The sequence below is a fragment of the Haliotis rubra genome, unplaced genomic scaffold (genome assembly GCF_003918875.1).
Source record: "Haliotis rubra isolate DU_JTF1 unplaced genomic scaffold, ASM391887v1 Scf485, whole genome shotgun sequence".
Classification (NCBI taxonomy): Eukaryota; Metazoa; Mollusca; class Gastropoda; order Lepetellida; family Haliotidae; genus Haliotis; species Haliotis rubra.
In genome coordinates this window covers 805,026-832,796 of record NW_025767174.1, presented here as the reverse complement: position 1 = coordinate 832,796, position 27,771 = coordinate 805,026, and the positions used below count along the sequence as shown (strand labels likewise).

Here is a 27,771-nt window from a genome sequence, read left to right as displayed (position 1 = left end):
GCCGTCTTAATACACATATAGAAAAACATTTTGTATGAATATAACTTGTATCACCATATCTTTTAAGACTATTGAAGCAACCTATCACTATCTACCTGTCCAATCAATGGCCGGCATTGATGCATGTACACTGTCAATGGGGAACAATGGGGTTGTGGTACTATCAACAGAAGTATAAAAATATGTACTGTCAGAAAATATACAGCCAAAGTGAAAATTTGACCAACTGATTGATGATACCATATTTATGCCTATCAATAATGACACATCTACGGACAGAGGGGAAATCTGTCAACTGAACAATAATGATGACATTTCTTCCCACAGAGGTCCGACACCCTTTCTTGGTGTCAGCGTTCAAGGCTCGTGGATTGGAGACAAATCTACGGACAGAGGGGACACAATAAATACACTGGATGGTCACAACACAATCACAGCAGATGGGGAAATCCACCGAGCCCTACATGGCGGAAAAGTTAAGCTAGATGCCTGTCAGACTGTGAGGTCAAATCGCCACACGTTGATCGGCTGTTGACAGAGTTGTCTTTTCCTGACTTTCCCGCCAAACACCAGCAGGTACGGCACACCATCCAACAAGTCCTGGAAAGGAGGACAAAGTGTTTAACAAGCACAATGTCACACATTTTTGACAATATTTCGGCCTGTATTATATATTTTGCGGCATATGCTTTAACTTCCTATTGATGCAATAAAAGACTTATTATCCCTTATGACTTGCCTGAAATTGATAATTGAAACTTTGAGGCAAACAGCTTCTAAACAGAGAACACTTGCCACATATTGAATGTAAACAATTGCTCTCTACATCGAAACAGTCGCAATTGGTGTTGTTGGTGTTTGTCAAACAAGTTTTGTGTAGGATATCCGTAAAGGGCGCTCCAAGGGACAAAACTCTATGGGGTTCGCTTGAAATAATGTTCGACCGGTAGAGGACACGAGAGTCGATTTAATGCAACACTGCATTAATTCATTTGAACTTTTTAATTTAATATTGTAATCAAAATATGTAAATAAAATCGAATAAATTATATGATAGCTTAGTATTATTGAGAGAAATGCATTATTTATTTTTAGAGAAGTGTGGTGTGATATAGTGTCTTTATAGCTTTTCTTGTCTTTATTAAACACAGGGTTCAAAGCTGCTTCAACGATTACTGCACTTTTACTGCGATGCATGCGTGCATGCACGTGTGTGCGACTGGGTGTCTGTTTGACTGCTTGTACAAGTCACGAATAATGCTGTTTTCATAGTGCCAGTATGAGATACCATGATGCAGTTTAATGTGATTATTCAATAATACATATAATTCATTTGCAGAGCACTTAACATCCACCTTAAATATGCTCAGTGGCGATAAGCGCAAATTACGAGCAAAGTGAAGACATTATTATACTACCCTGATTAACATAAGCTACTTGTGACGTCCTAAACTGTGAACAGTCATATGACCATCGTATCCCACCAGGTACTCATTCACTGCAGGGAGAACAGTGGCAAATATCTGGCTGCTTCTAAGTTTTGTCATTTTGTGGAAGGGTACTGGTACTTATATCTTACTATAGTTGACAGGTTTACAGAGATTGACATTTGTGAAACAGCACTGTGCTTACCATTCCTTCTTGTTGGACAGATGGTATCCTCTCACCCATGCTGCTAGGTCCAAGATCAAGGTTACTTCCTGTCTGAGTAGCTACTGTCACAAGAACTTTCTTATATCCTCCAGGTGGAACTTTCACCTGTACATCACAATCGTCACAATTATCCTGAGAACTATTCACACCTGAGCATGGAACAGATGCTGTATCCCTTGACAATGGACTATTGAAGGTCGTGCTGAGGTCATGACCCGACCTTGACCTCTGGCCTTCAATAGAGCTGCCCATTTCAGATATATGAAAGGACTCAAGCTCAATCCAGTCTTCTGGTAACACCTGTGTCGACCCCTTGGTGAAGATGTAGGGACTGGGCACCTTAACAGGCGACACCTGTTGTTGCTCAATGTCTTCAATATACAAATCATCACAGTTCTTGGAGTAAATAGCTTTGAGAGAAGTGGCTCTGATGGTAGTATGATTTGCAGGACTGGTGTGAACCAGTGTCGAGGTCATCAGAAGATGGGAATGGGTGGTGTCACCATCGGGTTGATGATGATTCGGAATGGGTGGTGTTGTTCGGAGGCTTTCACATGAGTAAGACATGGGAGCTTGATGAGTATGTACAACAGAAGATTGTTCTTTGGTATTAAGAGGTTTGGCCGGTAAATCGGAGCATGTTTTACTTACAGGAACCTGAGATTCATCTGCAGTACAGTCCACTACATTGTCAATTCCAACACTTTCATTCGAATCTCGAGACACAAATCTCAGTAAAGGTCGTTTGTCGTCACCTGTGATGACCTTTGACCTCGGAGCATAATCATGACCTTTGACCTCGGTCATCTGTACATTATTTATACTACTGTCTTCCAAGGTGAGAATATCACAGTTTCTTGAGGCAGACCTCACAGGGTACACCCACGACGTCTGTGGAGTGTCTGTTGTCACTGAAGGGCTCGTCCGTGGACGCCCAGCATTGATCTTACTTGAACCAGGCTTGGGGCTCTGTAATACTGATTCAGAGAAACACCTGACAGAGTTATCTCCCCCTGCATCTTGACTGTTGCTACTGGAAACACACACTGTTGCATGCTGGGAGCAGGGTAGAGGATGATGAGGACTGGGGGGGAAGGCAATCTTCCTCCACATAGTTGTATCTGTGAACAGCATCAGTGATATGATCACACAAAGAGAAAGACATGAACTTATATTAACATTATTACCATGCCTCGATTGGTCAATCAGAATTCTCAAATCAATCAATCAATCAATCAGTTTATTGCATGAAGGCCAGAGGCCCATATACAAAATAAATATGTATGATATGTACAACATATACAACATGCAACACACACGTTACATTGAATCTCTTCTCAATATAAGCGCGTGATAAATAAATAGAGCTACCTTATATTGTAATAGGGATGCTTTACAGGAAAGTATTGAATACAATTTTGTAGCATTAATATTTGATTGTAGCCATTGTGGAAAATACAGTTGCCTTAAATCATTATATGCAGGACAAAGAAATAGAAAGTGTAATTCATTCTCTACAGTATTACAAAATGGACAGAACCTTTGTGATTTTATAATAGATGAATATCTTCCTTGATTGATATATAAATCATTTAGGCCAAGTCTCAGGCGTATGAAAACATTACGAAGCTTTTTACTACGTAAGTTGTATAGATACGACTCAGGTTCAAGTAAAGATTTAAACTCACGATAACAATCATATCTTGAACTTTCAAAATAACTGAATGAAATGTCAACATCACTGGATCAACAGTTCTACAACAATATTATTAACAGGAAGTACTTCTTGGCTCGCTAACTTGGTTGACACATGTCATCGTATCCCATATGCGTAGATCGATGCTGATGATGTTGATTACTGGATTATTTACAGTATTGAATGTTTATAGAATACCACCATATAGCTAACCACAAGTGCAGTGTTAACTAACAACAAGTTATTGCTCCGTTAAAGTAGGTAGGAAGTTTTCAATACATTTATGTACAATTGTAGGTAACCCATGAAAAAACACTTACCACAACATTCAAGGTATGTGTGGCACTACCTTTTCAGCTCAGTATTATTTGTTACACTGCTGTACTGAGTCTAACTAACCCTAGTAGAAGGTCGCGTCAGCTAACCTTTGAGCTACCTATGACCGTCCTATCAAACCCGAGACGGACGAACGGATTTAGCCAATCAGACAACAGCTAATTGATAGGGTTCGGCGGGACCTACAAAACAGTTTTTGGATTTTCTCTTCATTGGTCGCGCTGACACTGATCTAACAACAAACGGAAATCCGCATAAAACACAGATATTTGATCTGCAGTATATACGCTTTGGGGTTCCTTATCAGGTTACTATGAGCTTACGTTTTTGCAAGATGACATCCTTGAATATTGACGAAAAGGATATTTTCAGCATCTGTTACTCATTGCGTCTTCCATGTGTATTACTCGGAAGCGATCATGCAGAAAATAGCATTTGGAATCCTTTGAGTTTTTTAGGTAAAGGTTCAAACAGTATGTGCGAATGTTAACTTTTGTGATTTGGTAAGCTGTGTGCTGATTGGTCAGTCCAAAAGGGTAGCTGACGCGACCTTCTACTAGGGTCAGGCTCAGCATAGCAGTGTAACGAATAATACTGAGCCTAAGTGTACAAAGACTGCAAGGTTAGTACATTTTGGACACAACAGGTAGCTTGAAATTTGGCCTGTTTTTACTGATGTCATTATAGTGTTGCATGGGCAAATCTTGTTACACTCTACAACATGGCGAAGGACAATGTGTATTGCAAGACTTACTGAAGTAGAAGAGCCAGACATCACTGTACAGCTGCCCCTGGTTCTCTCCGCCCACAACCACCATGCTCTCCCTCACCTGCAACAACATACTGTCATAACAGCAATATCGCATACCACTATAATAGAAGCCATGCATAACATCGTCATGGCAACATCAGTTCCATAGTACTGTAATCGTATATATTTTCACGAGGTGCAATTTTCGCAGAAAGTTCACAAAAGACCTGTTAGCACAGTAGTTTTTTCACGCATTTCGAACACCTGAGTGATGGTATCCATCACAAAGTTTTCACAACATGCATGCAATGATCAAAGCTAGCCACCAATGAATAATTAATGAATTAAGGAAGAGTGTATGCTAGGACCAGGGTTTTACATGACGCGTTATTCCTGCGTATTTGACACAACAATTTTGTAAACGACTCTCAAAATATTATCATACGAGTCAAGCTTGACGCAAGTTTTATGGGTGACCCTCACAACTCAGTTCAATAAAATCGATTTCATAAGCAAAAAATGATATTGTCAGATTGTTCCAGAGAACTCAGAGGACACAGTAATCCTGGCTGTTTGAATTGAACAATGCTGTAGTTTCATTTGGTGGTGTGACATACATTTACATACTGAGAATGATTAACACAAAGAAATATTAAACTTTTCATGACTCCCAAATATTGAAAATGACTCCCCAAAATAAATATTGTGAGTCACCAAGACTCCCATTTTTAAAAGTCTATGTAAAACCCTGTAGGACTTACGATAATTAAACATTGAAATCATAAAGTTTGTTGTTTATGAACACGTTTTGTTCACATGGTCAAATCACTGATTGGCTGCATTAAACAAATTGCATGTTGTTCCTACTTGAGTATTTGTCATGACTTGACCTTGAATATTTCGCTTGGTATGATTATTGACGCACAATCTTTTTGCGCTAAAAGCGCGAAAATTAATCCCATGCAAAAATAACTATGATGTAACTGATGCACCACACACCATCAAAAAATATAGTTTACCATGATAATACAAGCAGCATTGCATACCATTTTTAAGGCACAATGTCAAACCACACTTCTTTTAAAAAAATAATAATGCATTTCTCTCAATAATTCTAACTATCAGCCCTCAGGGAAGCTACCATATAATTTATTCCAAAATGTTTTACGTATTTACATTAAAATATTAAATTAAAAAGTTCAAATGAATTAATGCAACATTGCATTAAATCCACTCTCACACCCCCTACCGGCCGAACATTATTTCAAGCGAACCCCATAGAGTTATGTCCCTTGGAGCGCTCTTTACGAATATCCTAAGCACAACTTATGATTGAAACCAGTTTGACAAACACCTACAACACTGTGTGTGACAGTTTTCGATGTACGGAGCAATTGTTTACATTCCATATATGGCAAGTATTCTCTGTTTGGAGGCTGTTCGCCTCGAAGTTTCAATTATTGATTTCAGGCAAGTCGTAAGGGATAATAAGTCTTTCACTGCATCAATAGGAAGCTAAAGTCAGTGTATATGCCCCAATAATATAATATATAGGCCATGATATTGTCAAAAATGTGTGACATTGTGCCTCTAAAATTAACAGCATTGCATAAAAGCAAAATAGCTGCATACCCCAATGTCACATGTAAGATTTTTGCACTTTCATAGTGACATGTCAAGAAACAGATGACTGCTCTTTTGCCTGTCAGATACTATTATCTTACAACTCTTTCTTTCGATAAATATCTCATTTGGTTTTGCTTATTAGTTAAATTTTGAAATAACTCGTAAGATGAATTGTATCTCACAGACATTTTTCAAACAATCTATGTGAACAGGTCCACATTTTACCATAGCGGGTACCCAGTATACGGACTCGGAGCCGACCAAGCCAAACAATTGTTGTCCTATACCCTTACTCCTAAGCACAAGGCAGGGTAACAACAAGAACCTTCTTTCGATGACTTCCAGGGAGTGAAACCTCCAGTCTAGTCCATCTCACAGTCCCTGAACCACATTACTTGCGCTTCCACCCAGCCCTTTCTGTAATGCTTAAGCTCTAACAGAAGCAAGTCTAGATTTCCTCATGTTCTGAATCCCCCATCTCATTAAGGCTCCTTTTCAGTTTAAAGGAATAAATTGTTTCTATCAAAACTATATATGCTTAGAGAATAAGCGTTAGTCTATCTTCAGGCAAACCCCACGGAAGTGGTCCTGTAACCATGATAACACTGACTGAGTTTGGTTTTACGCCGCTTTTAGCAATACTCCAGCAACAACACGGCGGGGAACACCAGAAATGGGCTTCATACATTGTACCCTTGTGGGGATTCGAACCCGGGTCCTCGGCGTGACGAGCCAACGCTTTAACCACTAGGCTACCCCACCGCCCCACCATGATAACATGTCATGGTGACATGGTGAGTTATACTTACAACATCGGCTGTGTGACCCGTCATAGGAGGGGGACCTTGGACTGTCTTGATCCTCTGCCACTTCTGACTCACTGGAAAACATGAATACATGGTCAACATTAACACTCTCCATAACTCTATTACAATAACTTCAGTCTGAACCAGTACTTAGCTTGTTTCTTCTAATATTCAGCTATTGTACAGCCAGTATTCAACTAGCACTAAACAGTATTTAACTAGCATGAACCAGTATTCAACTAGCATGAACCAGTATTCAACTAGCATGAACCAGTATTCAACTAGCATGAACCAGTATTCAACTAGCATGAACCAGTATTCAACTAGCATGAACCAGTATTCAACTAGCATGAACCAGTATTCAACTAGCATGAACCAGTATTCAACTAGCATGAACCAGTATTCAACTAGCATGAACCAGTATTCAACTAGCATGAACCAGTATTCAACTAGCATGAACTAGCATGAACCAGTATTCAACTAGCATGAACCAGTATTCAACTAGCATGAACCAGTATTCAACTAGCATGAACCAGTATTCAACTAGCATGAACCAGTATTCAGCTAGCATGAACCAGTATTCAACTAGCATGAACCAGTATTCAACTTGCATGAACCAGTATTCAACCAGTATTCAACTAGCATGAACCAGTATTCAGCTAGCATAAACCAGCATTCAATTATCACGAACAAGTATTCCACCAGCATAAACCAGCATTCAACAAGCACAACCAGTATTATGCTAGCAACAACAACAGTAAGCTATTATGGACCAGTGTTCTGCTAACATCATCCCACTAATACTGCAGCAAGTATTCTCACAGAAATGGTAGCTCCACAGATCAGCCTTGAGGGTGAGGTCACACAGCCCCCCGAACATCCACATGCTGTTGCAGTGCATGACACTGCTGTGGCCATGACGACCACCAGGCATCTCCGCCGATGCTGGGGAAATGAATTGCCAGTAATCTTCATCTGCATGATACCCCCATAGTTCACTGCTGGACCCCCTCAGATCCACGAAGCCTCCATATATGTACATAATCCCACAATGCATCACTGCCGAGTGGTCCCTTCGACTGGTTGGCTGAGGCACGGTGACATCGGTGCAGGGCTTGTGAAGAAACAGTTGATCTGTGTAAACAAACAACATCCTTGTCACAGCTACATCGAACAGTCATACTCTCTTGGAACTTACGGGGCGGTGGGGTAGCCTAATGGTTAAAGCGTTGGCTTGTCACGCCAAAGACCAGGGTTCGAATCCCCACATGGGTACAATGTGTGAAGCCCATTTCTGGTGTCCCCCGCCGTGATGTTGCTGGAATATTGCTAAAAGCGGCGTAAAACCAAACTCAGTCAGTCAGTGAGTCTTGGTACTTCCAATATATGACCCTTGAAGATCCAAATTAGAATTTGTCTTCAGCAAACAATGCTAAGGGAACGGGTGGTCAGGCTCGCTGACTTGGTTGACACATGTCATCATATCACAATGGTTAACATCTATGCTCATGATGTCAATCACTGGGATGTGTGGTCCAGACTCGATTATTTACAGACAGCCATCATATAGCTTCAAGATTCCTGACAAACTTACAATATACAGCAATTACTGTTGTATTCATCTTCCTTTTAACATTGTTCTACCCAACAGTGGGTTCCCGTGTTATTTCCTGTTTACAGGGGGCGGTGGGGTAGCCCAGTGGTTAAAGCGTTGTCTCGTCAGGCCGTAGACCCGGGTTTGAATCCCCACATGGGTACAATTTGTGAAGCCCATTTCTGGTGTCCCCCGCGCCGTGATGTTGCTGGAATATTGCTAAAAGCGGCGTAAAACCAAACTCAGTCAGTCAGTCCTGTTTACAGTCGTACACAATGCTCACACTTTATAACATCAGTCTGTAATGAGCATAGACCCGACAATCCATTGATTGTTACCTTTCCTCACACATAAATGTTGTTTTCTGATTGGCTGAGCCAATCAATGTACCCAGCTTACAAGTGAGTAACACTGTCTATGTTGCCCGCTGGAAATACCGAACTGTGGAATTTGTTTGGTACTTCATGTTAGTAGTGTTTAGCTGTTGCCTAACTCCAGTACACCTTATTATGATCCAATACCCGTGCTTCAAACAGTTCAAACATAACATTGAGGTGTTCGTTATGTTTCAACTGTTTGAAGCACGGGTATTGGATGATAATAAGGAGTACTTGTTTATGTCCCCCACCTTTCTTGTTCAGGGTGCCATTGTACAAAACAACCTTAGCGCTAAGTCTACCTTAAGCCTATGTTAAGGTATGGGAGTTATGGTCACCTTATCGCTAAGACCGCTTTGTTCAACGGCACCCAGGTTACATAAACAAACATAGAGGGTACATCAACCCATATCCCCCTCATGATCAATGAACAACTTATATCTTGAGCAACATTCCCATCTGTCAAGAAATGATGACATCCAAGTCACAAATCCTGACCATCCAATACACTCAGTCACCTTGTACAACAACCATAGGCTGCTGGGGAGCAGTTATAACAAGGAATCACCATGAGTGTTGATCAAACATGGATTCTACCATGACTTCAGTAAATACTCAATTGTGATTGGTTAATCAAAGTCATTCAGAGGTATATAATCACACAAGTTTCATACAATGTTCAGTGTTCATGCACAGCTATAAACACTGTTAATGTCAACATTCCACATAAACTGTCGGGAATAACATTTTTTTAACATTAATGAATCTTGAAATCTGACCTATGTTAAAGATCCACAATGGCGGCTCAGTCCCTGCACTGAATTCCCCACCAAATATCAACAGCATCCTCTGAAACACGACAGACAATGGCATCAAAACAAACAAACAAACAGACTTACAATATAGTGTGGTCAATATTTAGATCAATTTGTTAATATGTAGAGTGGTCACAGGCCAACATTCAGCCCCAAGTTTCCAAAATTTTAACAGAATTTTTCAGTTCATGTAAAATCAGATTTTTTTCAGTTTGTGTTAATATTATCATAACTATTGATATTACAAGTGTTTATCAGTGTTGACTTGTGTGGGTTAATAACAGACTAGTCACTCACAATGTGCAGATCAATAATCAGAAATCTATCAATAATCAACTGTAATCATCAACCCAACACAAAACTCCAGTGAGCAATAACAGGACACAATCATAACATTGTGTGAACGAAACACGGACCCAGTTAATACCACGACCATGACGATTGAGGATACTTCCTGTTTAGACACAAATGAAAGTATTATTATTATTTTTTATTATTATAGGATATTTATATAGTACACATATCCAGGCAACTACTGCATGCTCAAGGCTGCTGGTATATTTTTCCCTCGATCATTGGATGTCAATCTCAACAGCACATCGTTTTATCAATCTCAACTCCCTGGGAGTATACAACTCTTGCAGCCACTAGGTGCACCGAGTTATTGTGGCTTTCTCATCCTAACGAGGTACCCATTCACAGCTGGGTGGACTGGGACACATAGTCACAGTACTTTCCAAGTCCAAGTTCACCAAGTACCCGCAACTAGGTGTTTGCACGTATTCATGTGGCCACCATCTGGTCATATACCTACGGATTCGTGGGTTCTTTTAAGTGCACAGGGTTGTGTACTATACACTAACGAAAGTATGTTGTTTACATCACAGTTTTACGAGTCAGGAAACTGCATCAGTTGTTTATATCTTGATTTAACAAACAAAAATGAAAAACATCCCTTCTAAAGTCTAATTCCATGTTTCATTGTTAATGAATAGTGATCAGTATCCCATGGTCATCAACAATTGATCAATCACTCCAGTGAGTGAGAGTTTAGTTTTACACCACACTCAGCAATATTCCAGCTATATGGCAGCTGTCTGTAAATAATCGAGTCTGGACCAGACAATCCAGTGATCAACAGCATGACCATCGATCTACAGAATTTGGATACGATGACATGTGTCAACCAAGTCAGCAAGCCTGACCACCTGATCACTCCAGCACTAATGGGACCAACATATATCACACCCATTAACGCCCATTTTTCTATTTTTACACTGAAAGCAATGCTTCATTCAGTATTGAAATACCTTTGAAACTTATAGAACTATTTTCTAATTCCCTTATAAAATCCCAATTTTGAAAGTAAATTGTTTTCCCCAATTTCCCTACCAAGGGACTTAATTTGGAACACTAAATAATTCCCTGTTTAATGTTCCACTTCTATATAATTGAAATCAGTCCCAGGCAGAGGATAATAAAAATGTAAGAGCACTATGAACATTTTGTTTGTTTGCTGTGCAGGTGACAGTTCTCGATTGGAACAGATGGGATAAATAGTCCATGATCAGCAAAATAGTTCCACAACAGATTTTCTGAAGCACGTATGACTATCATATTCCCTCTCTCACCCGACTTCGAAAAAGTGTTTTCTTAATTCATGGCATTTACTATAAATAACATGATAGCTGCTTGTACATTTGTTCTAACTGAAAATTACTTTATTCACTTTATTCAGCATAGTCCTGCAGTTGATGTTTATTCCCCCAAAATATGTATACATAGGTCTAATTCCTCTCTCACGTATGTTTTTTTGTTGTTTTTTGCCGCACTCAGCAATATTCCAGCTATATGGCGGCGGTCTGTAAATAATCGAGTCTGGACCAGACAATATAGTGATCAACATCATGAGCATCGATCTGATAACATGATGACATGATGATGACATGTGTTAACCAAGTCAGCGAGCCTGACTGACCATTCACATTATTCGCCTCTTATGACAAGCATGGGCTGTTGAAGATTCTAACACGGGTCTTCACAGGTTTTCTCACATCTGTATCCACAGCTGTTGCATTTGACTGACCTTGTGTGAGACGATGGTGTGACCCTGCAGATGTGGCAGTGATGTTCCCCGATACGTCAGACGTTCCCATGTTCCGCTACCTGCAAACATAGGACTTCAGTTTAGCTGTTTTACACCACAGTTGTCAAGATACCAGTTATATCATGGTGCCCTGTAAATTACTGATTTTGGCACAACAAACAAACTTGTTCACATTGATAGGCATCATCCATTGGGTAAGATGACACAGGTTTAAAAAGTCATTGGGCTCCATTCACAAAAGCATCGTAACTCTCGCAAGTCCATGTTAAGGTATGGAAAGGTGACATCGTCTTAGCACTACAGCTGCTTGTGGAGAGGGTCTCTATGTCGCATGTCACAAAAACTATACTCATGGAAACAAATAAGGGAACACATGAAAGAACAAGTGTTCCTTTATTGTTTTCCAGGTTTCTTCACAAGGTATGTATTGCACTGTTAGTGAAATTCTGGAAATAAATAAAGGAACACTTGTTCTTTCATGTGTTCCCTTTATTTGTTTCTATGAGTATATTCCAGCACAATTTATTCTACCTATGGACCCATGATGTACATAAACATGGCAGTATCTGTGTTTGTGGCAAGGGAGGTTGGGAGAGGATTAGATGCACACATCCACTTCATGATGATCAGACAGAAGCAAATGTCTCTACACTTTGATTCACGTGTTTTAGAGAAGCAGGTCACATACCTAGATGGTAGCGCCAGAAATCCTTCAGAGGTAGTGTGTTGTCCTTCCCACTGCAGATGTAGACCTGACCGCCGTGCCCACACGCTGCATGCTTCAGTCGGGTTCGAGGACAGCCATTGCATGCTGGGAGTGCCTGGATCTCCCTCCATGAACAGGAGAGCTCCTGTTTCGCGTTGTTGTGTTCATATGTGGTGTTTATTTTCATTGTTCGTGGTAGATCCTTGTGTGGAACATAATGAAAATCTGGGAAATAAACAAACAAACATCATGTTACTGACTGACTGAGTTTGGTTTTTCGCCGCTTTTAGCAATATTCCAGCAACATCACGACGGGGACACCAGAAATGGGCTTCACACATTGTACCCATGTGGGGATTCGAGCGAAGGGTCTTCGGCGTGACGAGCCAACGCTTTAACCACTAGGCTACCCCACCGCCCCTCATGTTACTGAATGTGGCCGCGTCAATTTAACGGGAAACAAACAGACATCATGTTACTCAATACGTCTGCATCAATTTAACATGCAAACATCCCAGACACTAGGAACGAATCAAGTCGCTAAAGCTTTGAATGTCATCAATACTAACGTACAGGCGATACTTGTATTGTTAGTTTGTGAGATCACAATATACTATTTATTTCTGAGTTTCATGCGACTCACAAATGTGAGTCTGGTACAAACAATATAGAGAATGGACACAGAAAATCAAAGACATCATATCCAGAGAGACGCACAAATTTACCGGGAGCATACCTACAGGGCAGGGGTGGAAATAACTTTAAAATTGCTAGTGTACTCCGGTACAGTGGCACATGTAAAATCACTTGCCCTGATAATTTTTCCACTATACTGGCTGTCTTCTGGTTGATTTTTTAAATAAACAACATAATTAACATTGGAAAGTCAAGTGGACACCGTTACAGTGTGATATACAAATTTGCTTGCCCGACAGAAAGAAACACTGGACTCGGACGTCGGGCAATAGGTTATTTCCACCCCTGCAGGGAATCAAGAGTACATATCTGTCTGTTATTTCACCCATCAGTCGCGACCACTGTCCACATACCACGGATTAATTGTAGGCTCTGAAGTAATTATCTGAACGTGCACTACACAACACCATTTCAATGCTCTAAAGGATCCTCATATTACAGTCATTCCATGCAGTAATGCCCTTTGCGATATCTTGGTTTCGGTTAAACCGCGTGGTGATCTGTGGCTCCCATAAAAACTTGCCCATCGATCACACATCTTCACGTCATCGGAAATAGCATATCAATAAGTCTGCTGTAATGTTCAGTGCCAATTGCAGTAAAAAGTGTTCATTGTACACATCCTTGTGTTATGGGTTTTGTACCAGTCAAGATAAAACCCTGCTATTGACAGAACTAGATCTGATAGAGTCAACTCCTGGGATGCTGGAAGTGTTGGGGCATCTGTAAGTAAGGTTGAACATGAAGATGTGATGATAAATAGTGTATTCACTAGCATACCAGTTATCTCTCAGGGTGTTTACTTAATGTATGAACAAAGCCCAAAGTGACGAATGTCTTTTTTTTTTCTTTTTTTTTTTTTTGGGGGCATTTACATTGTACATGCCTCTCTATAAAAATCATCATCAATATTGCTAAAAGCCCCCTCCCTCCCTCCCCTAGCCATAACTTATGAAGGGTCCCTAACATCGTTCTGTTTTCAACAAGAAAATCTGACTAAACCACTTAGATTGTGAAAATACCTACCTGAACAAAGTTATTACTCCAAATGAGACTAGCAGACATCCACATATTGAAGGCACATACAAATAAAGCCCCCTCTCTTCACACAGTTGGAAAACCTGGCTGTCAGGCCCCAAGTCATTACGACACCGATGTGAAAACAACTGTTTTGGAAACGTAACTTCACCACAACAAAGATGTCGTAACACACCAGTGATTCAAGAGTTCAGCAAACTCTGTTGCAATACATACAAACATAGCTCCAGTCAATCAATCCTTATGTCTGCACTGAACAGGTCACAGGCATTTATAGCACATAGATACAATTTGAGAGAAGGGCACTCAATAAAGGAGTGGTTTTCCTATACTTAATGGCACGATATTAAATAAAGACTGACAATGGCTTGCTGGGGAATTGAACAAAAATTTCAATTCAAAGACATTTGACAAGACAAAGTTCTGATATATATATTTGTTAATGATGCATATGCTTGACATACAAATTGTGTACTTCATTTAAATAACACACAAGGACAATTTGTTCTTCTGTCTGGATTTTGTACAACCAATTTCAACCAACATGAATTTCTAGCTGGATTTTATGGATATTTCTGTACAGCGACATAAAATAACTTCTTTGAGTGGCATTTAGAAGTTGGAGAGATCCATGGATATACAACTATGTTATTATTAATATGAGCGACATTTCAGCTTCTAAAACCGTTATCAAGCAAGTGATGACATGCTTGATAATGGTGTTAGTAGCTACACCGAAACATCGCATAGGATGGACAGAAGGAAATAGATGTTTTCGTTTTTAGCTTGGGTCATCTGCACGAGATTTTAAAACCCACGTGCATATACGCATAGCGACGGGTCTATTTGGGCGAGCTGACCCAAGCTAAAAACGAAAACATCTTTTTCCTTCTGTACACTCACATTTATAATAAAGAAGTTGTATATCCATAGAACTCACATCGATGTTCAGAAACATAAAATGTTTGGAGTATTATGTAATTTTTATACCTGCACAAAGTTTAGTTATTTGATACTGTTGTATACAGATTATATTATATATTTGGAGCGGAATCTATATGAAGGTCTTACTGATAAGTGTCACAAACAAGGCCTGGATATCTACCACATTTGTCACCATCATATCTAGGGCTGTGTATTGGCAAATAAATTGTATTGCAATATATTGCAATTCAGGTACGTGTATTGCGATACGTACTGGAACTTAAATGTTTGAGACAGTGAGCGACACTAATAGTACATGTCGATCCAACTTTCTACATTATAAGTCCCTAAACATATATGTTATGGTTCTGATAACAGCTATCTCAAAATTAGGTTGCATAGTCATGGATTGTATTATTTTATTTTTTTCACAATTTATAGTATTACAGTATGCCGTTGTGTCATTGAATAATGAAGGAAAAATTTGTTGTGAATGAAAGTATGTGTCGATCTTAATTTAAACCATAAAGATAATCACCATAACTAAGGGCTAAGGTAATGAAATTACTGTTTCCTTTCTTTTGAAATAATGCCACTGGCCACTGTCAGGACTCAGTTGGATTGTACAAGCGATCAATTGAAAATGTTTCCAAATTGAAGACTTCGCTCTAAAGTTTTGTACTCGAGAAAAAGCACTACAGCGGTGTGAGCTATTTTGGGTTGTTTATCAATACAAGAGTGCCGGTACCAATCTATCTTTTTTAATTTATTTATATGGTTTAAAAGTCATGCAAATGCAATTACATGACCAATAAACGTTCTCAAATATATTAATGTATAATAACATAAAGGCAATGCAAATGTTATTAGTATTTATGACTACATCACGAAACTTACCGATCATGGTCACGGAAATTGCCGATCGTATCAGGTGAACCGGTTCGCGAAAAGTGTACTGCAATATATCGTATTGTGAAGTTCGAATTGCAATATACCGGTTAACTGGTATTATTGCCCACCCCTACCGGTTCTCAGAAAAAATATTGCAATATGTATCATTTGGAAAGTGTATTGCAATATACCGGTTATACTGTGCAGTCCTAAGCATATTTGGTATATTTATCATTAGGACAAGAATTCTGCTGCAGACCCGTGAAGATCCTGGTTAGAATTGATCTTCAGTAACCCATGCTTGTCATAACAAATAACGGGATCGGATTATCAGACTCGCTGACTTGGTTGACACATGTCATTGGTTCCCAATTGCGCAGATCGATGCTCATGCTATTGATCACTGGATTTTCTGGTCCGGACTCGTTACTCACTCGCTCACTCACCATGCGTATCCCAATTGCGTAGATCGAAGCTCATGCTTTTGAACACTGGATTGTTTGGTCCAGTGTCGATTATTTTCAGATAGCTGCCATATAGCTGGAATACTGTTAAAACTAAAAGTGGCGTTAAACAACAAACAAAATTTTGTTCAATACAAACAGATACACTATTTCTACAACATAGTTCAGTCCCTAAACCTCAGCTCCTTATAGTATTATTGGACCCAATTTGACATCAAACCAGGGATGGAAATAACTTTAAATTGCTAGTGTACTCCGGTACAGTGGCACATGTAAAATCACTTGCCCTGATAACTTTTCCACTATACCGGCCGTTTTCTTGTTGATTTTTTAAATAAACAACATAATTAATATTGGAAGGTCAACTGGACACCGGTACAGTGTGATATCCAAATTTGCTTGCCGACAGAAAAAAAAACACTGGACTCGAAGTCGGGCAATGGGTTATTTCCACCTGCAATCACGTATGTAGACAGTCTATCTTTAATATCCTCTACAAATGAGGCTATTATAAACTCCTGATCAGTAAAAATTAAACCTGAAGGGACTCGCCAAAATTGTTTACTTATCAGGTATTTTACTTATCAAACTTATCAAAACCTGGAAATGACAACCAAATGCATGTACAATGTACATGTGTATGTATTCAGCAGAAGAACAGACAACATTTGTAAGTAATATGACATGATTTATTCCCTAACATTTCATTGCGTTAAGTAATACATTTATAATACAAAGTAATAAAAATCAAGCATAATGAAACAAAATATTTTAGTCTAACAGTCTAACCTTTTACTCCACAAAAGATGTCACGAGGGATTGTCTCTTTGTAAAACATTTCTTCACTTCATTTCCTTCTCTGTAACATAGTTGGCCACCATGTTGTAGCCTGTCATTACACTGTATCTCTCTGTTTTATACGATAGCATTTGTGTTAAATAAACAAGCATTTTTTCCAATTGATCTTATTCCGATTTCGCGAGATTTTATTACTTGTCACGTGACCGTAATGGCGGCCTGCTTCATGTCATTCACCATGTAAACTGGATAAACTCACTGTCATTGCTGATTGGTCTAATCACTGATACTCGCAAGCTACATAAAACAATGAACAACTTATCAGGGCTGGCTTCCAGTTGTCAGTGTATTGTCAACTGCATGACGCCAGCGAGCTGTAAGTAGGATGTTTGTTTAGCCGGAGACTGATACGTGCCCCTCATGTCGGATTATGTGGTGATCGCTAATTTAGTTATCCGGTCTCTTTTGTTAAGGAATTTACTTCCAGGGATCGTGAAAAAAACTTTAGTTAAGCGGTATTATTTACTTATCCGAGTTTAGTTATCCGGACTCTAACAGTGATAATTAATGAAGAAATTTGCCGGGACCAAAGAAAAGTGTTTACTTATCCGGTATGTTTAGTTAAGCGGTCTTTACTTAGGCGGTTTCCACTGTAGTCAACTCCATATATGCAAAATCACCAATTTTCAGCTCTGTTCCACACGATACAATCATAATATAAATATTTAAAACACATATTTCAAGTAACACTGATCAAAACATTTAACTACCCGTGAAGATCCGGGTTAGAATTAGTGCTTGTCCTGGAGCCAACTACATGTCATCTTATACCAATTGTGCAGATCGATGCTCATGCTGTTGATCACTAGATTGTCTGGCCCATACTCAAGTACTTACAGACCACCACCATATAGCTGGAATATTGCTTAATGCGACATTAAACAACAACAAAAAATTTTTTAACAAAAGCTGAAATATTAAAGAAAAAGGAGAAAATCCTAAAGTGAGATTTCAATTTGTTTTATCATGTTATTTTCCACAAAATAAGGCTCAGTGTCATGCATTCTTTAATTCCGTCTTGCGAACATTCAATGGCATTTGCTGCAGTGTCTGTGCAGGTGTTCTAGATTATATACACAGTCATACCTCGCAATAACGCTCCTCGCGATACCGCGGATTCGGTTAAACTGCGGGGTAATCCATGGCTCCCATAAAAACAGTTGCCCAGCGATCACACATCTTCACGTCATCGAAAATAGATTATTAACAAATCTGCTGTTGAGCTCAGGTTAATCACGTTGTAAACTAGCGAAATTCAGTGCGGTTTGCAATAAACAGTGTACATCGTACATATCAATGGTTTTCCAGATGCTTAAAATCATTCAGAGTTGTCTTGAATAATCAGACGAACAGAGGAACATCGTAATAACTTATAAAAGACAACTTTATCATGAATACATGCCATCAGCCAAGTACTTACGATGTTTGCTGTGATGCAACATATGGCGTTATAGCGTAGGTAAACACCGCCATCCAAGAGATGTATGATGTCAGAAAACACATAATTTCATTTTATTTGATTAAATTTAATCCCATTTTCATTCATTAAAACTGTTTACAGTAACAACGGAGAAAACATGTGTGAAATGGCATTACCTCATTCTATACGAGTACAACTTCCATGAACCCCAAGACCTATGTTATTGACTCATTGAAGTCATTTTTGACAAGTAATTGCCAACATTTTGTTTTTACAATCAAAGTGGCACATACCGTGGGAAGTCAGCGGTGACTTGTCAAACTGTCTCCTATGTAAAATGTATCCAGCCACATAACCCAAAGTGCTTAGCTTATGTTAATTATTATGTTAGCTATTTTTTGACTTGGCACAATACACGAAATAGCAGTTTTGTTATGTCCATGGAAAATACAAGTTTACTTGGGCCATTGTTCCACGTTATGTAATAGTTACTGTCTAATAACGCGGGGGATCATCCATGGACCCCAAGACCGCATTATGTCGAGGGATGACTGTAGCTGATTATATGGCATGACACAATACTTATGTGCTTGAATACACCCTTCGATACATCCTGATACACAAACAGCTCCAAAATACATCTAGCAACAAACTAACTATGCACAGAAAGAAAACAAACCACAAACTAGGTAATTCCTTGCCTCAGCAACTGTCTCACGCTCCCAGGTGAAACAAACAGGTCGGAGAAAGAGAATCTTAGATGTTGTCCAAGTGTTTAAGTATTAATTGAACCTTCAAGCCAAGTTGATCACAAGATCGATTCCATGCTAGGAATGAGTGATTAATGTTACATTCATGACCCTTTTGGTTTGAAGGTTTTTTAAATTAGAAAAATATGGCTTTGCTTAGCAAGTGACACATGTAAAACTAAACTAACATTTAGTCTTGAAAATAACATATTTTACAGAAAAAACGTTTCTAACTTAGATTAGTAAACCATAATAAAACCCAGAGACTTTCTTCATTTTCAGAAACTGTGGTAATCTCGATTCATTCTAGGCTTGCATGGGTTGCATTAGGTATATTTGTTTCAGGGTCTGTTTGACAGACTAATGGAAAACCTGCAGGGGTCATAAAGATTAAAGGGTTATAAGCTAAAAGCTAAAATTAAAGGCAAGTTATAAAGCTAGTTGAACGTATCTGCTAAAGATTAAAGGGAAGTTATAAGCTAGTTGGACGTATCTGCTAAAGATTAAAGGCATGTTATAAGCTAGTTGAACTATCTGCCAATATTCAAGCCAGTATTCCAAAGCCTTGTATACATATCAAATCTGACAATTCCACTGACATGACCACCACTAACCACCATTCCTCTTCACATGTCACAAACACCTGTGGGTGAGAAACCCATTTCAGATAACTGGTTGGTGAGATCAGATTTGGGGTAGCTGACACTCAATGCTTGTCTAAAACCTAGTTCATTGTCTTACCACAAGATTTTATGTTTGTCTTACACAGTTCGGGGTCAAACGGACCCCTAAAACGTAAATTCAAGGATCTTTACAAAACATATTATGTCCCTTTAAAATAAATAGTATAGTGTACTGTCAGGTTAAATTATTCAAATTATTGGGCCTTGATATTTTTCTCAAAACTGATACATTGTGTGTCATTCTGAACACAGTATTATTTTTTCAGAGTCCATTCCAAACATTTGTGAATACCGAACGACAAACGCACAATTTACTGTCATAATAGACTGTTGCTTTTTAATGATCTTCACAAAAGTGCTGTCAGAAATTTTCTCATTTACCTCTACAATTTATGTAGGTAATATGTGAAAGTGTGAAATATCTGTTAAACTAAGTTCGACCTAACTACAGTCTCAGTCTCAGTGGTAGGGGAAAAAGGATTTTACTGAGGAGAGATTAGTGCAGAAATGAGCAATGCAGGTTTTTTCTAAGTCCAAAACGATTTATTTGGAACACACCATGGCTTTATGCAAATTAGTGTGCGACGATATTGTATTACAAATGACACTTTTTAAATTCCCAATTTGAAATTAGACGTAGCTTCATTATAAACGATAGCTGGTGTAAAAAATAATTATTTTCATGCTGAAACTATTAAGGATGTAGCTACCATGGAGTCTCACTGTCACTATAAAAAGAAACAAATAGGAGGGTTCATCTTAAAAGCAAAACCTGGATGGGTGTCGCAGACGATCGTAGGGGTCGGGCTTGGGGATAGAGATATCCACTAAGATAAGATCATCCTTTAGGGCAATTATACTGGGGGAAGTACACGGCACGTCATAACAATTTACAAATAATATCCAGTCCTGTCGATCTTCACGATCGGGTGGTCATGCCACCTATATATTTGGAGACATTTAATATGATGCGTTTCTTTGGTTATCAGGTATCATACTCTTTTACATATCTCAACATAAACTTCATGAAAGAAAGACACGTAAGATGTTAATCAATAGATGAGGCATAGTCAACACACATGACAGAGCACAAGATTCTTTGAGATGACCCCTCGTGCCTGTAGGCAGCACATGCATTTTATGCCAGGTGAGTCGACGGTCCGTCGTCAGACCTGGCTGAGCGACCTAATTGCCATCAATAGTTTGATCTATTGTTTTCAGCAGCTATTCTTATTTTTCAAAGTTTTGCCCGATTTCACTGACCCGACTGAATGCCAAGTTAGGCCAAAGTAGGTTATTTCGACATATGCTATTAGCAGTTGTGTAAATTTTAGGGATACAGAGTAACAGCCTAAAAACAGTTTTTTTCTATTTCCAACAGTACTTTTATAAGCTTCACCAATGGCAGCCAATAAATCTACTTCCAATGACACCTAAGGACTAGTCTAGACTACCACCGTCTGACATATCACCTACCCACTGTGTATGACACAACGCTGGGGGGCAGCCATGTACCATCTACAAAATCTCACTTGCATGTCACCATCACAGGTCTGGCAGCTGGCATGGCCTCAGTGGTCCCCACCGACTTATCAACCAGCAAGGTGATGCAAACTTGATATATTGATCAAGTCAACGGTTACCAGACAATCAACATGGAAATCAAGCCAGCCCTTCACCCGTTGTCGTGGAAACCAACAAACAAAGATACCCCATACATGACAAACAGAAACCCTGGCTATTCAGAAATTAGAAGGGTTAGGAGGCGGAATATAACAACGGCCCGTGTCTAAATGAAGGGAATAAGCGATAGTCCTCTGTGATTCGTCAACATACTTAATGGAAGGTAGCACCAACCAGTTTTATCGCAATCATCAATAAATAAGCCCAGCTTCATCAACCAGGACCAACAAAGTGCTTTGTCATAATAGGCCTATATATAATACCTGGAAATGGATAAATATTTGATTGTATTCGTGGGTAACAAATGATAGGGAAGGTGATTAATTTTTCAATTACTGCTCCAGAGGTGTTTTGCTTTATCATCGTTATGAAGCATGAGATGAGGAAAGAAACAAGAGTACAGCATGTACATTACAATGCTCACTTGTATGTATGTAAGCATGTGTATACCTGTTGCCATGGAGATAGGTATTAGGAGTAGGTCATCGATCATGTCAACATGGTGTACACATTTGTCCACCGGAAAGTAAATAAATGTAAGGGTATGTCATCTGACTTCATAGTTTCTTTTTGTTTAATCCTTCGTTTCTGTTGTCATTGGACCTATGCACGTTTTTCTTCAGAAACTTACACTTACTTGGGGTATGGCGGAGTGAGGTGAAATGGGGTTTAACGTCGTACTTCAGAATATTTCGCTATGACGACGTGCATGCATGTGTATGTGTGGCTGCTTGTACTAGCCCAGACTTAAGCTGGTTTTATAGTGCTAGCTCACTGAGATACCCGCAACCTTCTGCTCTCCAGGCAGACACTCTAACCACTACACTACAGAGGAGGTCTTACTCGGGGGATGAGTGAGTGAGTGAGTTTAGTTTTAAGCCGCTTTTAGCAATATTCCAGCTATATCACGGCGGGGGACACCAGAAATGGGCTTCACATATTGTAACCATGTGGGGAATCGAACCCGGGTCTTCGGCGTGACGTACGAACGCTTTAATCACTACGCTACCCCACCCCCCGATTTGGGGGTTGAGCAATGACTACCACGCTGTACTAATCACGTGGTCAGGATCACTCACTTGGTTAATTGGATGTCATAATATCCCAACATGTTAATCCATGCATTAATAGTTAACATTAATCACTGGATTGTCTGGCCCAGACTTGATCATTTACAGAAATACATATGGCTGGAATATTGTTGAGTGTCGAGTTAAACAAAAACATTCCACTCCAACTACTTCCATACTATTCCTTCAAGGCATAATGGGGTCAGCATATCAGCAGATCCTGGTCACCTAAGGGACACAACAGTGTTGGAACAATCCATCGAACTAGCAACTCAAAAAATGAAGGAAGAGGAATAGACAACCAAAGACAGACAAGTCATGCACAGTACCAGTACATAACGCTTTCCACACAAAACTTTCAAACATAAATAACTGCCAAACAGTACGTTTTAGCGACTTGACCCGTCCAGGCAAAATTGTTGGGAATTCGATTGTGCATCTGTACAAGAGATTTGGAAGTGTTGGAACAATTAGTTCTTGAGATATTTGCTGTCAAACATTTAAATTTTGGAATTAATTTTGAATTATCTCCCCTTTGCTATTGGGCCTAGAGCCAAGAGATTTTTAAGGGGAATATCTACACCTTGGTGCGCATCTGTGTGATTTTTTGTAAGCGATTCGAGACATTGGTTTAGGAGTTATGTTTAGTACAAAAATCGGCGGAATAATAAATAATAATGATAATAATAATCTGAACGATTACAATAGGTCTCCTGCCTAGAGGCAAGGAGTCCTAATAACTAGTCCTTTCCAAAATGAATGTTAAAAACATTCTTTAAGCAGATAACAATAGCTCTAGTTGTGCACATCAGATCTACATTTATAATGATGACTACCATGTGCTGACATTAAAATATTTCGACATCTAAATGATATTCCAATAGCATTAAGATTTGTATACTCACAATCAACCTCCCAAACAGACTAACACTTACAGACTAACACTTACAGAGCTACAGATAACTTTTTGGGTCATTGAGTTATGTACTCGCTTGTGTTCATCTCAATTGGGTATCCTAATTTTCCTTTGAGTAACGAAATAAATTGTACTCACCTCAATCAAACTCATTTGGGTATTTTGCCATTTTCCATTAATTTTAAAAATATAATATAGTTTAAATGTTAGTTTTTGTGATTTACCTTTGATCTGTAATATGAGAAACGATAACAAAGACTGCAAGTTGTCAAGTTCATGTCCTAAAATAGAACCTATCAATATACGTCAGTTATTTTATCTATCCACCGGTACGCAAGCTACGATTGGACATTTTTGTGTGTACGCATGTAAGATCACATTTATTGAGTGTTTACAAAACTTCAAGCATACTTGTATGCAATAGACTTAATAGGAATTGGGTTTTCACATAAATGTTTGCGTAATTTACGCAGATACGCAGCTTATCTGTACCTCTGACTTAGTCTCTGAATACACATGAACTTGATAGAATAAAAACTCCTTTTAAATTGAAATGGAGCCCGGGTGGAATAGGAGATTCAGAACCTGTGGAAATCTATCTAGACCTGCTTCATTTAGGGCTTTAGCATTGCAGAAAGAGCTGTACAGTACGGAAAATATTGCAGTTCCCGAGACTGTGAGACAGACTACATCCCAAGAGAGCCTGTTCAGAAGAAGTTTATTTGGAGACTGTGGAAAATATTCTAAACTTCCAGCTTACATCCACTAAAACATGAGATGAATTTTTCAGATCATGATTCACATCCACAAAGCTACATATGAATGGCTGCTCCCATCACAGCCTCCAACAGGTCTGTGAGTGGTATGAGCGCTGAGGGCAGGTTTAGTTGCCCACCTGTCAGCATATGATATCAACTTACTGTCACATTGGATATCTGGTCATATTGACATGTCGGATATGGCCTACTTGCCTGATGACACATGGACATGCAGAGATGAGGTGTAAAGATAACAGGAATGATACCAATTAATAACAGTTTCTATCATACCGTTATTACAGGTCATGTGATTTGCTGTGTGATATATCTGGAGCAGTGGGGTAGTCTAGTGGTTATAGCATTCTTTCATTATGTCAAAGACCCAGGTTTGAATCTCAAATGGGTACAATGTGTGAATTCCATTTCTTATGTTCTCTACATTAACATAGCTGGAATATTACAAATTACAGCGTAAAACTATACTCACTTTAAGTCTAAACTGACTAGTTTGGTGTTACGCCGATTTTAGCAATATTCCAGCAACATCACGGCGGGGGACACCAGGCTTCACACATTGTGCCCATGTGGGGATTCGAACCCGGGTCTTCGGCGTGACGACGAGCCAATGCTTTAACCATTAGGCTACCCCACCGCCCCCACTTAGTCTAAAAATAATAATATAAGTTGTAAGCTTCTCTCGAGGGTAATACGGCGTACATCAGACCCTTTTACCCGAGGGAGAAGCATACAACGTATTTATCTTACCGACATATTAAATGTTCAAACTATCATCTTATTTTATCTTAATGATCGCTACCGAATATATGACATGTAAACAATATGGCATCTGCCCCTCGACTAGATTTTTTAAATCAATGAAACATATTCTGACATGGTTAACATTGCTATAAAATTTAATTATGTTTAAGTTGAGTGTGCAAATGATTCCATGTATAAAATAGTTTAAATAAAGCAGTGAAAGTCGGTAAAATAAATCTGTACATAGTGAACTCAAAAACATCTAATCGAACGGTTTTAGACACTGCATGCGTCATATTATGACATTACCCGATTGTTAGCGATACAGCTTCTCAGCGGAGAGTTTGGCGGTTACCGTGGTGGCGGGTAATGATTTTTCCAGTTGTCCCAGGGAGGGGTGACACGGAAACTTGTTAAAGTATCATTGACCAATGAAATTAAAGTATTTCACATGAAGGTAAGATAATGCCATATGTTTCTTTGTGTAACTATGATATATTTTACTGTAAATACAAATGTAGCATGGTAGATAGTATTCCTTCTCTCAAACTCACATTTATATATCTTCTTTCTAAAAAAAAATATGCTGACATTTTTCTTCAGAAAATACTCACTCTCGTGGGTTATTTTCAGAAGACAATCACATTTCCTCAATGTAGAAAACATAGTTCTGAGTCATGTCTGTATGTAAGTGCTATATATAAAGGGCAATCTCACCTGGCTAATAAATGTCATATATCACACAGAATGTATAATGTCACATATCATTTATACACAATTGCAAGGGTGCGGCCAACAGACAGAAAGGGATTTTATGACATTAACAGATAAACTGTGTCCAAGCTGAGATTGTGGCGTGAGCCTCCATTTTACTACTACTAAGTAAATTACTCAACAAGAAGAAGGACTGACCCAATCCAATAAATATCTGTTATGAATACATCATCTTGTTATGTTGAGTTATTCTTGAATCTTTCAAAAATACCAAGCTACCACATTAAGATTTATTTTTAGCTGAGAGCTAGTGCACTATCCTAACACTATGGAGATTGTACGTTAAGGCCAGACCAAATTTATTTCTTGTTTTACGGATCTGCCGGTCATATTTTTTCAAGAATAAAAAAAAAAATATAAATGAATTTTCCCCGCTCAAAAAATAAAATAGTCATGTTTTTATTGGCCAAAAATTGTAAACTTACAAGAAATTTTTTTTAGATTGTTTTTTTGCCCCATAAACACTTCATAAATTGCAAAAAATAAAATTCTTTGAGTATTTAAAAGGAACATTACTTTGACTGGTGATTTTCACTTTTTATTTTTTTCCCTCCTGCCTTTAGGTTTTCTGAGGACAAAAATCCATAAAATAAGAAATAAAATTGGTCTGGCCTAATGTTAGTTAAACAATGGGAGCTAGAGTCATCTTAGCACTAAGATCAGTTTGTTTCTTAGGGCCCAGGTAAGTAGAACCTGTGAAGAGCTCTGTTAGACTTGGTCCTCAGCAACCCATGCTTGGCGTAAGAAGCGACTAACAGGATCGGGTGGTCAGGCTCGCTGACTTGGTTGTCACATGTCATCGTATCCCAATTGCGTAGATCGATGCTCATGTTGTTAATCACTGGATTCTTTGGTCCAGACTCGATTACTAACAGACCACCGCCATATAGCTGGAATATTGCTGAGTGCGGAGTTAAACAACAACCAAAAATCTTGGATGGTAAGAAATGATTAGATTAGAACAGGTCCCCAGCAACCTAATCTGGTTGTAAGAGATGACCAAATAGATCAGGTGGTCAGGCTTACTGACTCGTTTATCAGTTTGACAGTATCGATTGCTTCTCAAAATGTTCATCTTTTTGCTATTGATAAGGCTCCCATAATATCAATCACTGCATTGTCTGGTCCAGACTTGATTATTTAAAGGCTGTTATAGTAAGATAGCTGGTGTATTGCTGAGTGTATATTGATAGTAACCTCTTTAAGTGGTATTTAGAAGCTGGCATCATTTGCTTGATAACAGTGTTTACATCGAAATGTAGCATCTATTGCAATGAGGAAGTTGTCTGTCCATAAATAAAGTTCTTCCTCGTCAATAGTACATGCTCATTGTACATAACATAATACACTACATACAAATAAAAAACAAACAAAACTAATGATTGATTGAATAAATAAAAACATTGGTGTAAAGCATGGGATCTACAGACATGAAGTCTAGCTTGGTATGTACATTGTTACTAGTTGGTCAATGGTACTCTAGAACCATATGGCTGTAACCGTAGTAACAAAAATTAAGTCTAGTTTGGATACATTGTTTCTAGGGAGGCAATGGTGGTCCAGTAACAATATGTTTGTAACCATAGTAACAAAACAATATTTAACATTTATTTACAATACA

The 27,771-nt window shown here is 38.8% G+C and overlaps 1 protein-coding gene across 1 annotated transcript; it reads right to left on the bottom strand.

Moving 5' to 3' along the window:
- Positions 1 to 382: 382 nt before the first annotated feature.
- Positions 383 to 24,108, bottom strand: LOC124291194. Its single transcript, XM_046728128.1, has 9 exons — positions 24,084 to 24,108; positions 12,450 to 12,692; positions 11,741 to 11,820; positions 9,619 to 9,688; positions 7,691 to 8,002; positions 6,872 to 6,942; positions 4,440 to 4,515; positions 1,633 to 2,774; positions 383 to 600 (listed from the first exon to the last, which is right to left on the bottom strand). Exons 2-9 carry the CDS (start codon positions 12,652 to 12,654, stop codon positions 493 to 495), a joined length of 2,064 nt encoding a protein of 687 aa, XP_046584084.1. The 5' UTR covers positions 12,655 to 12,692; positions 24,084 to 24,108; the 3' UTR covers positions 383 to 492.
- Positions 24,109 to 27,771: the final 3,663 nt, after the last annotated feature.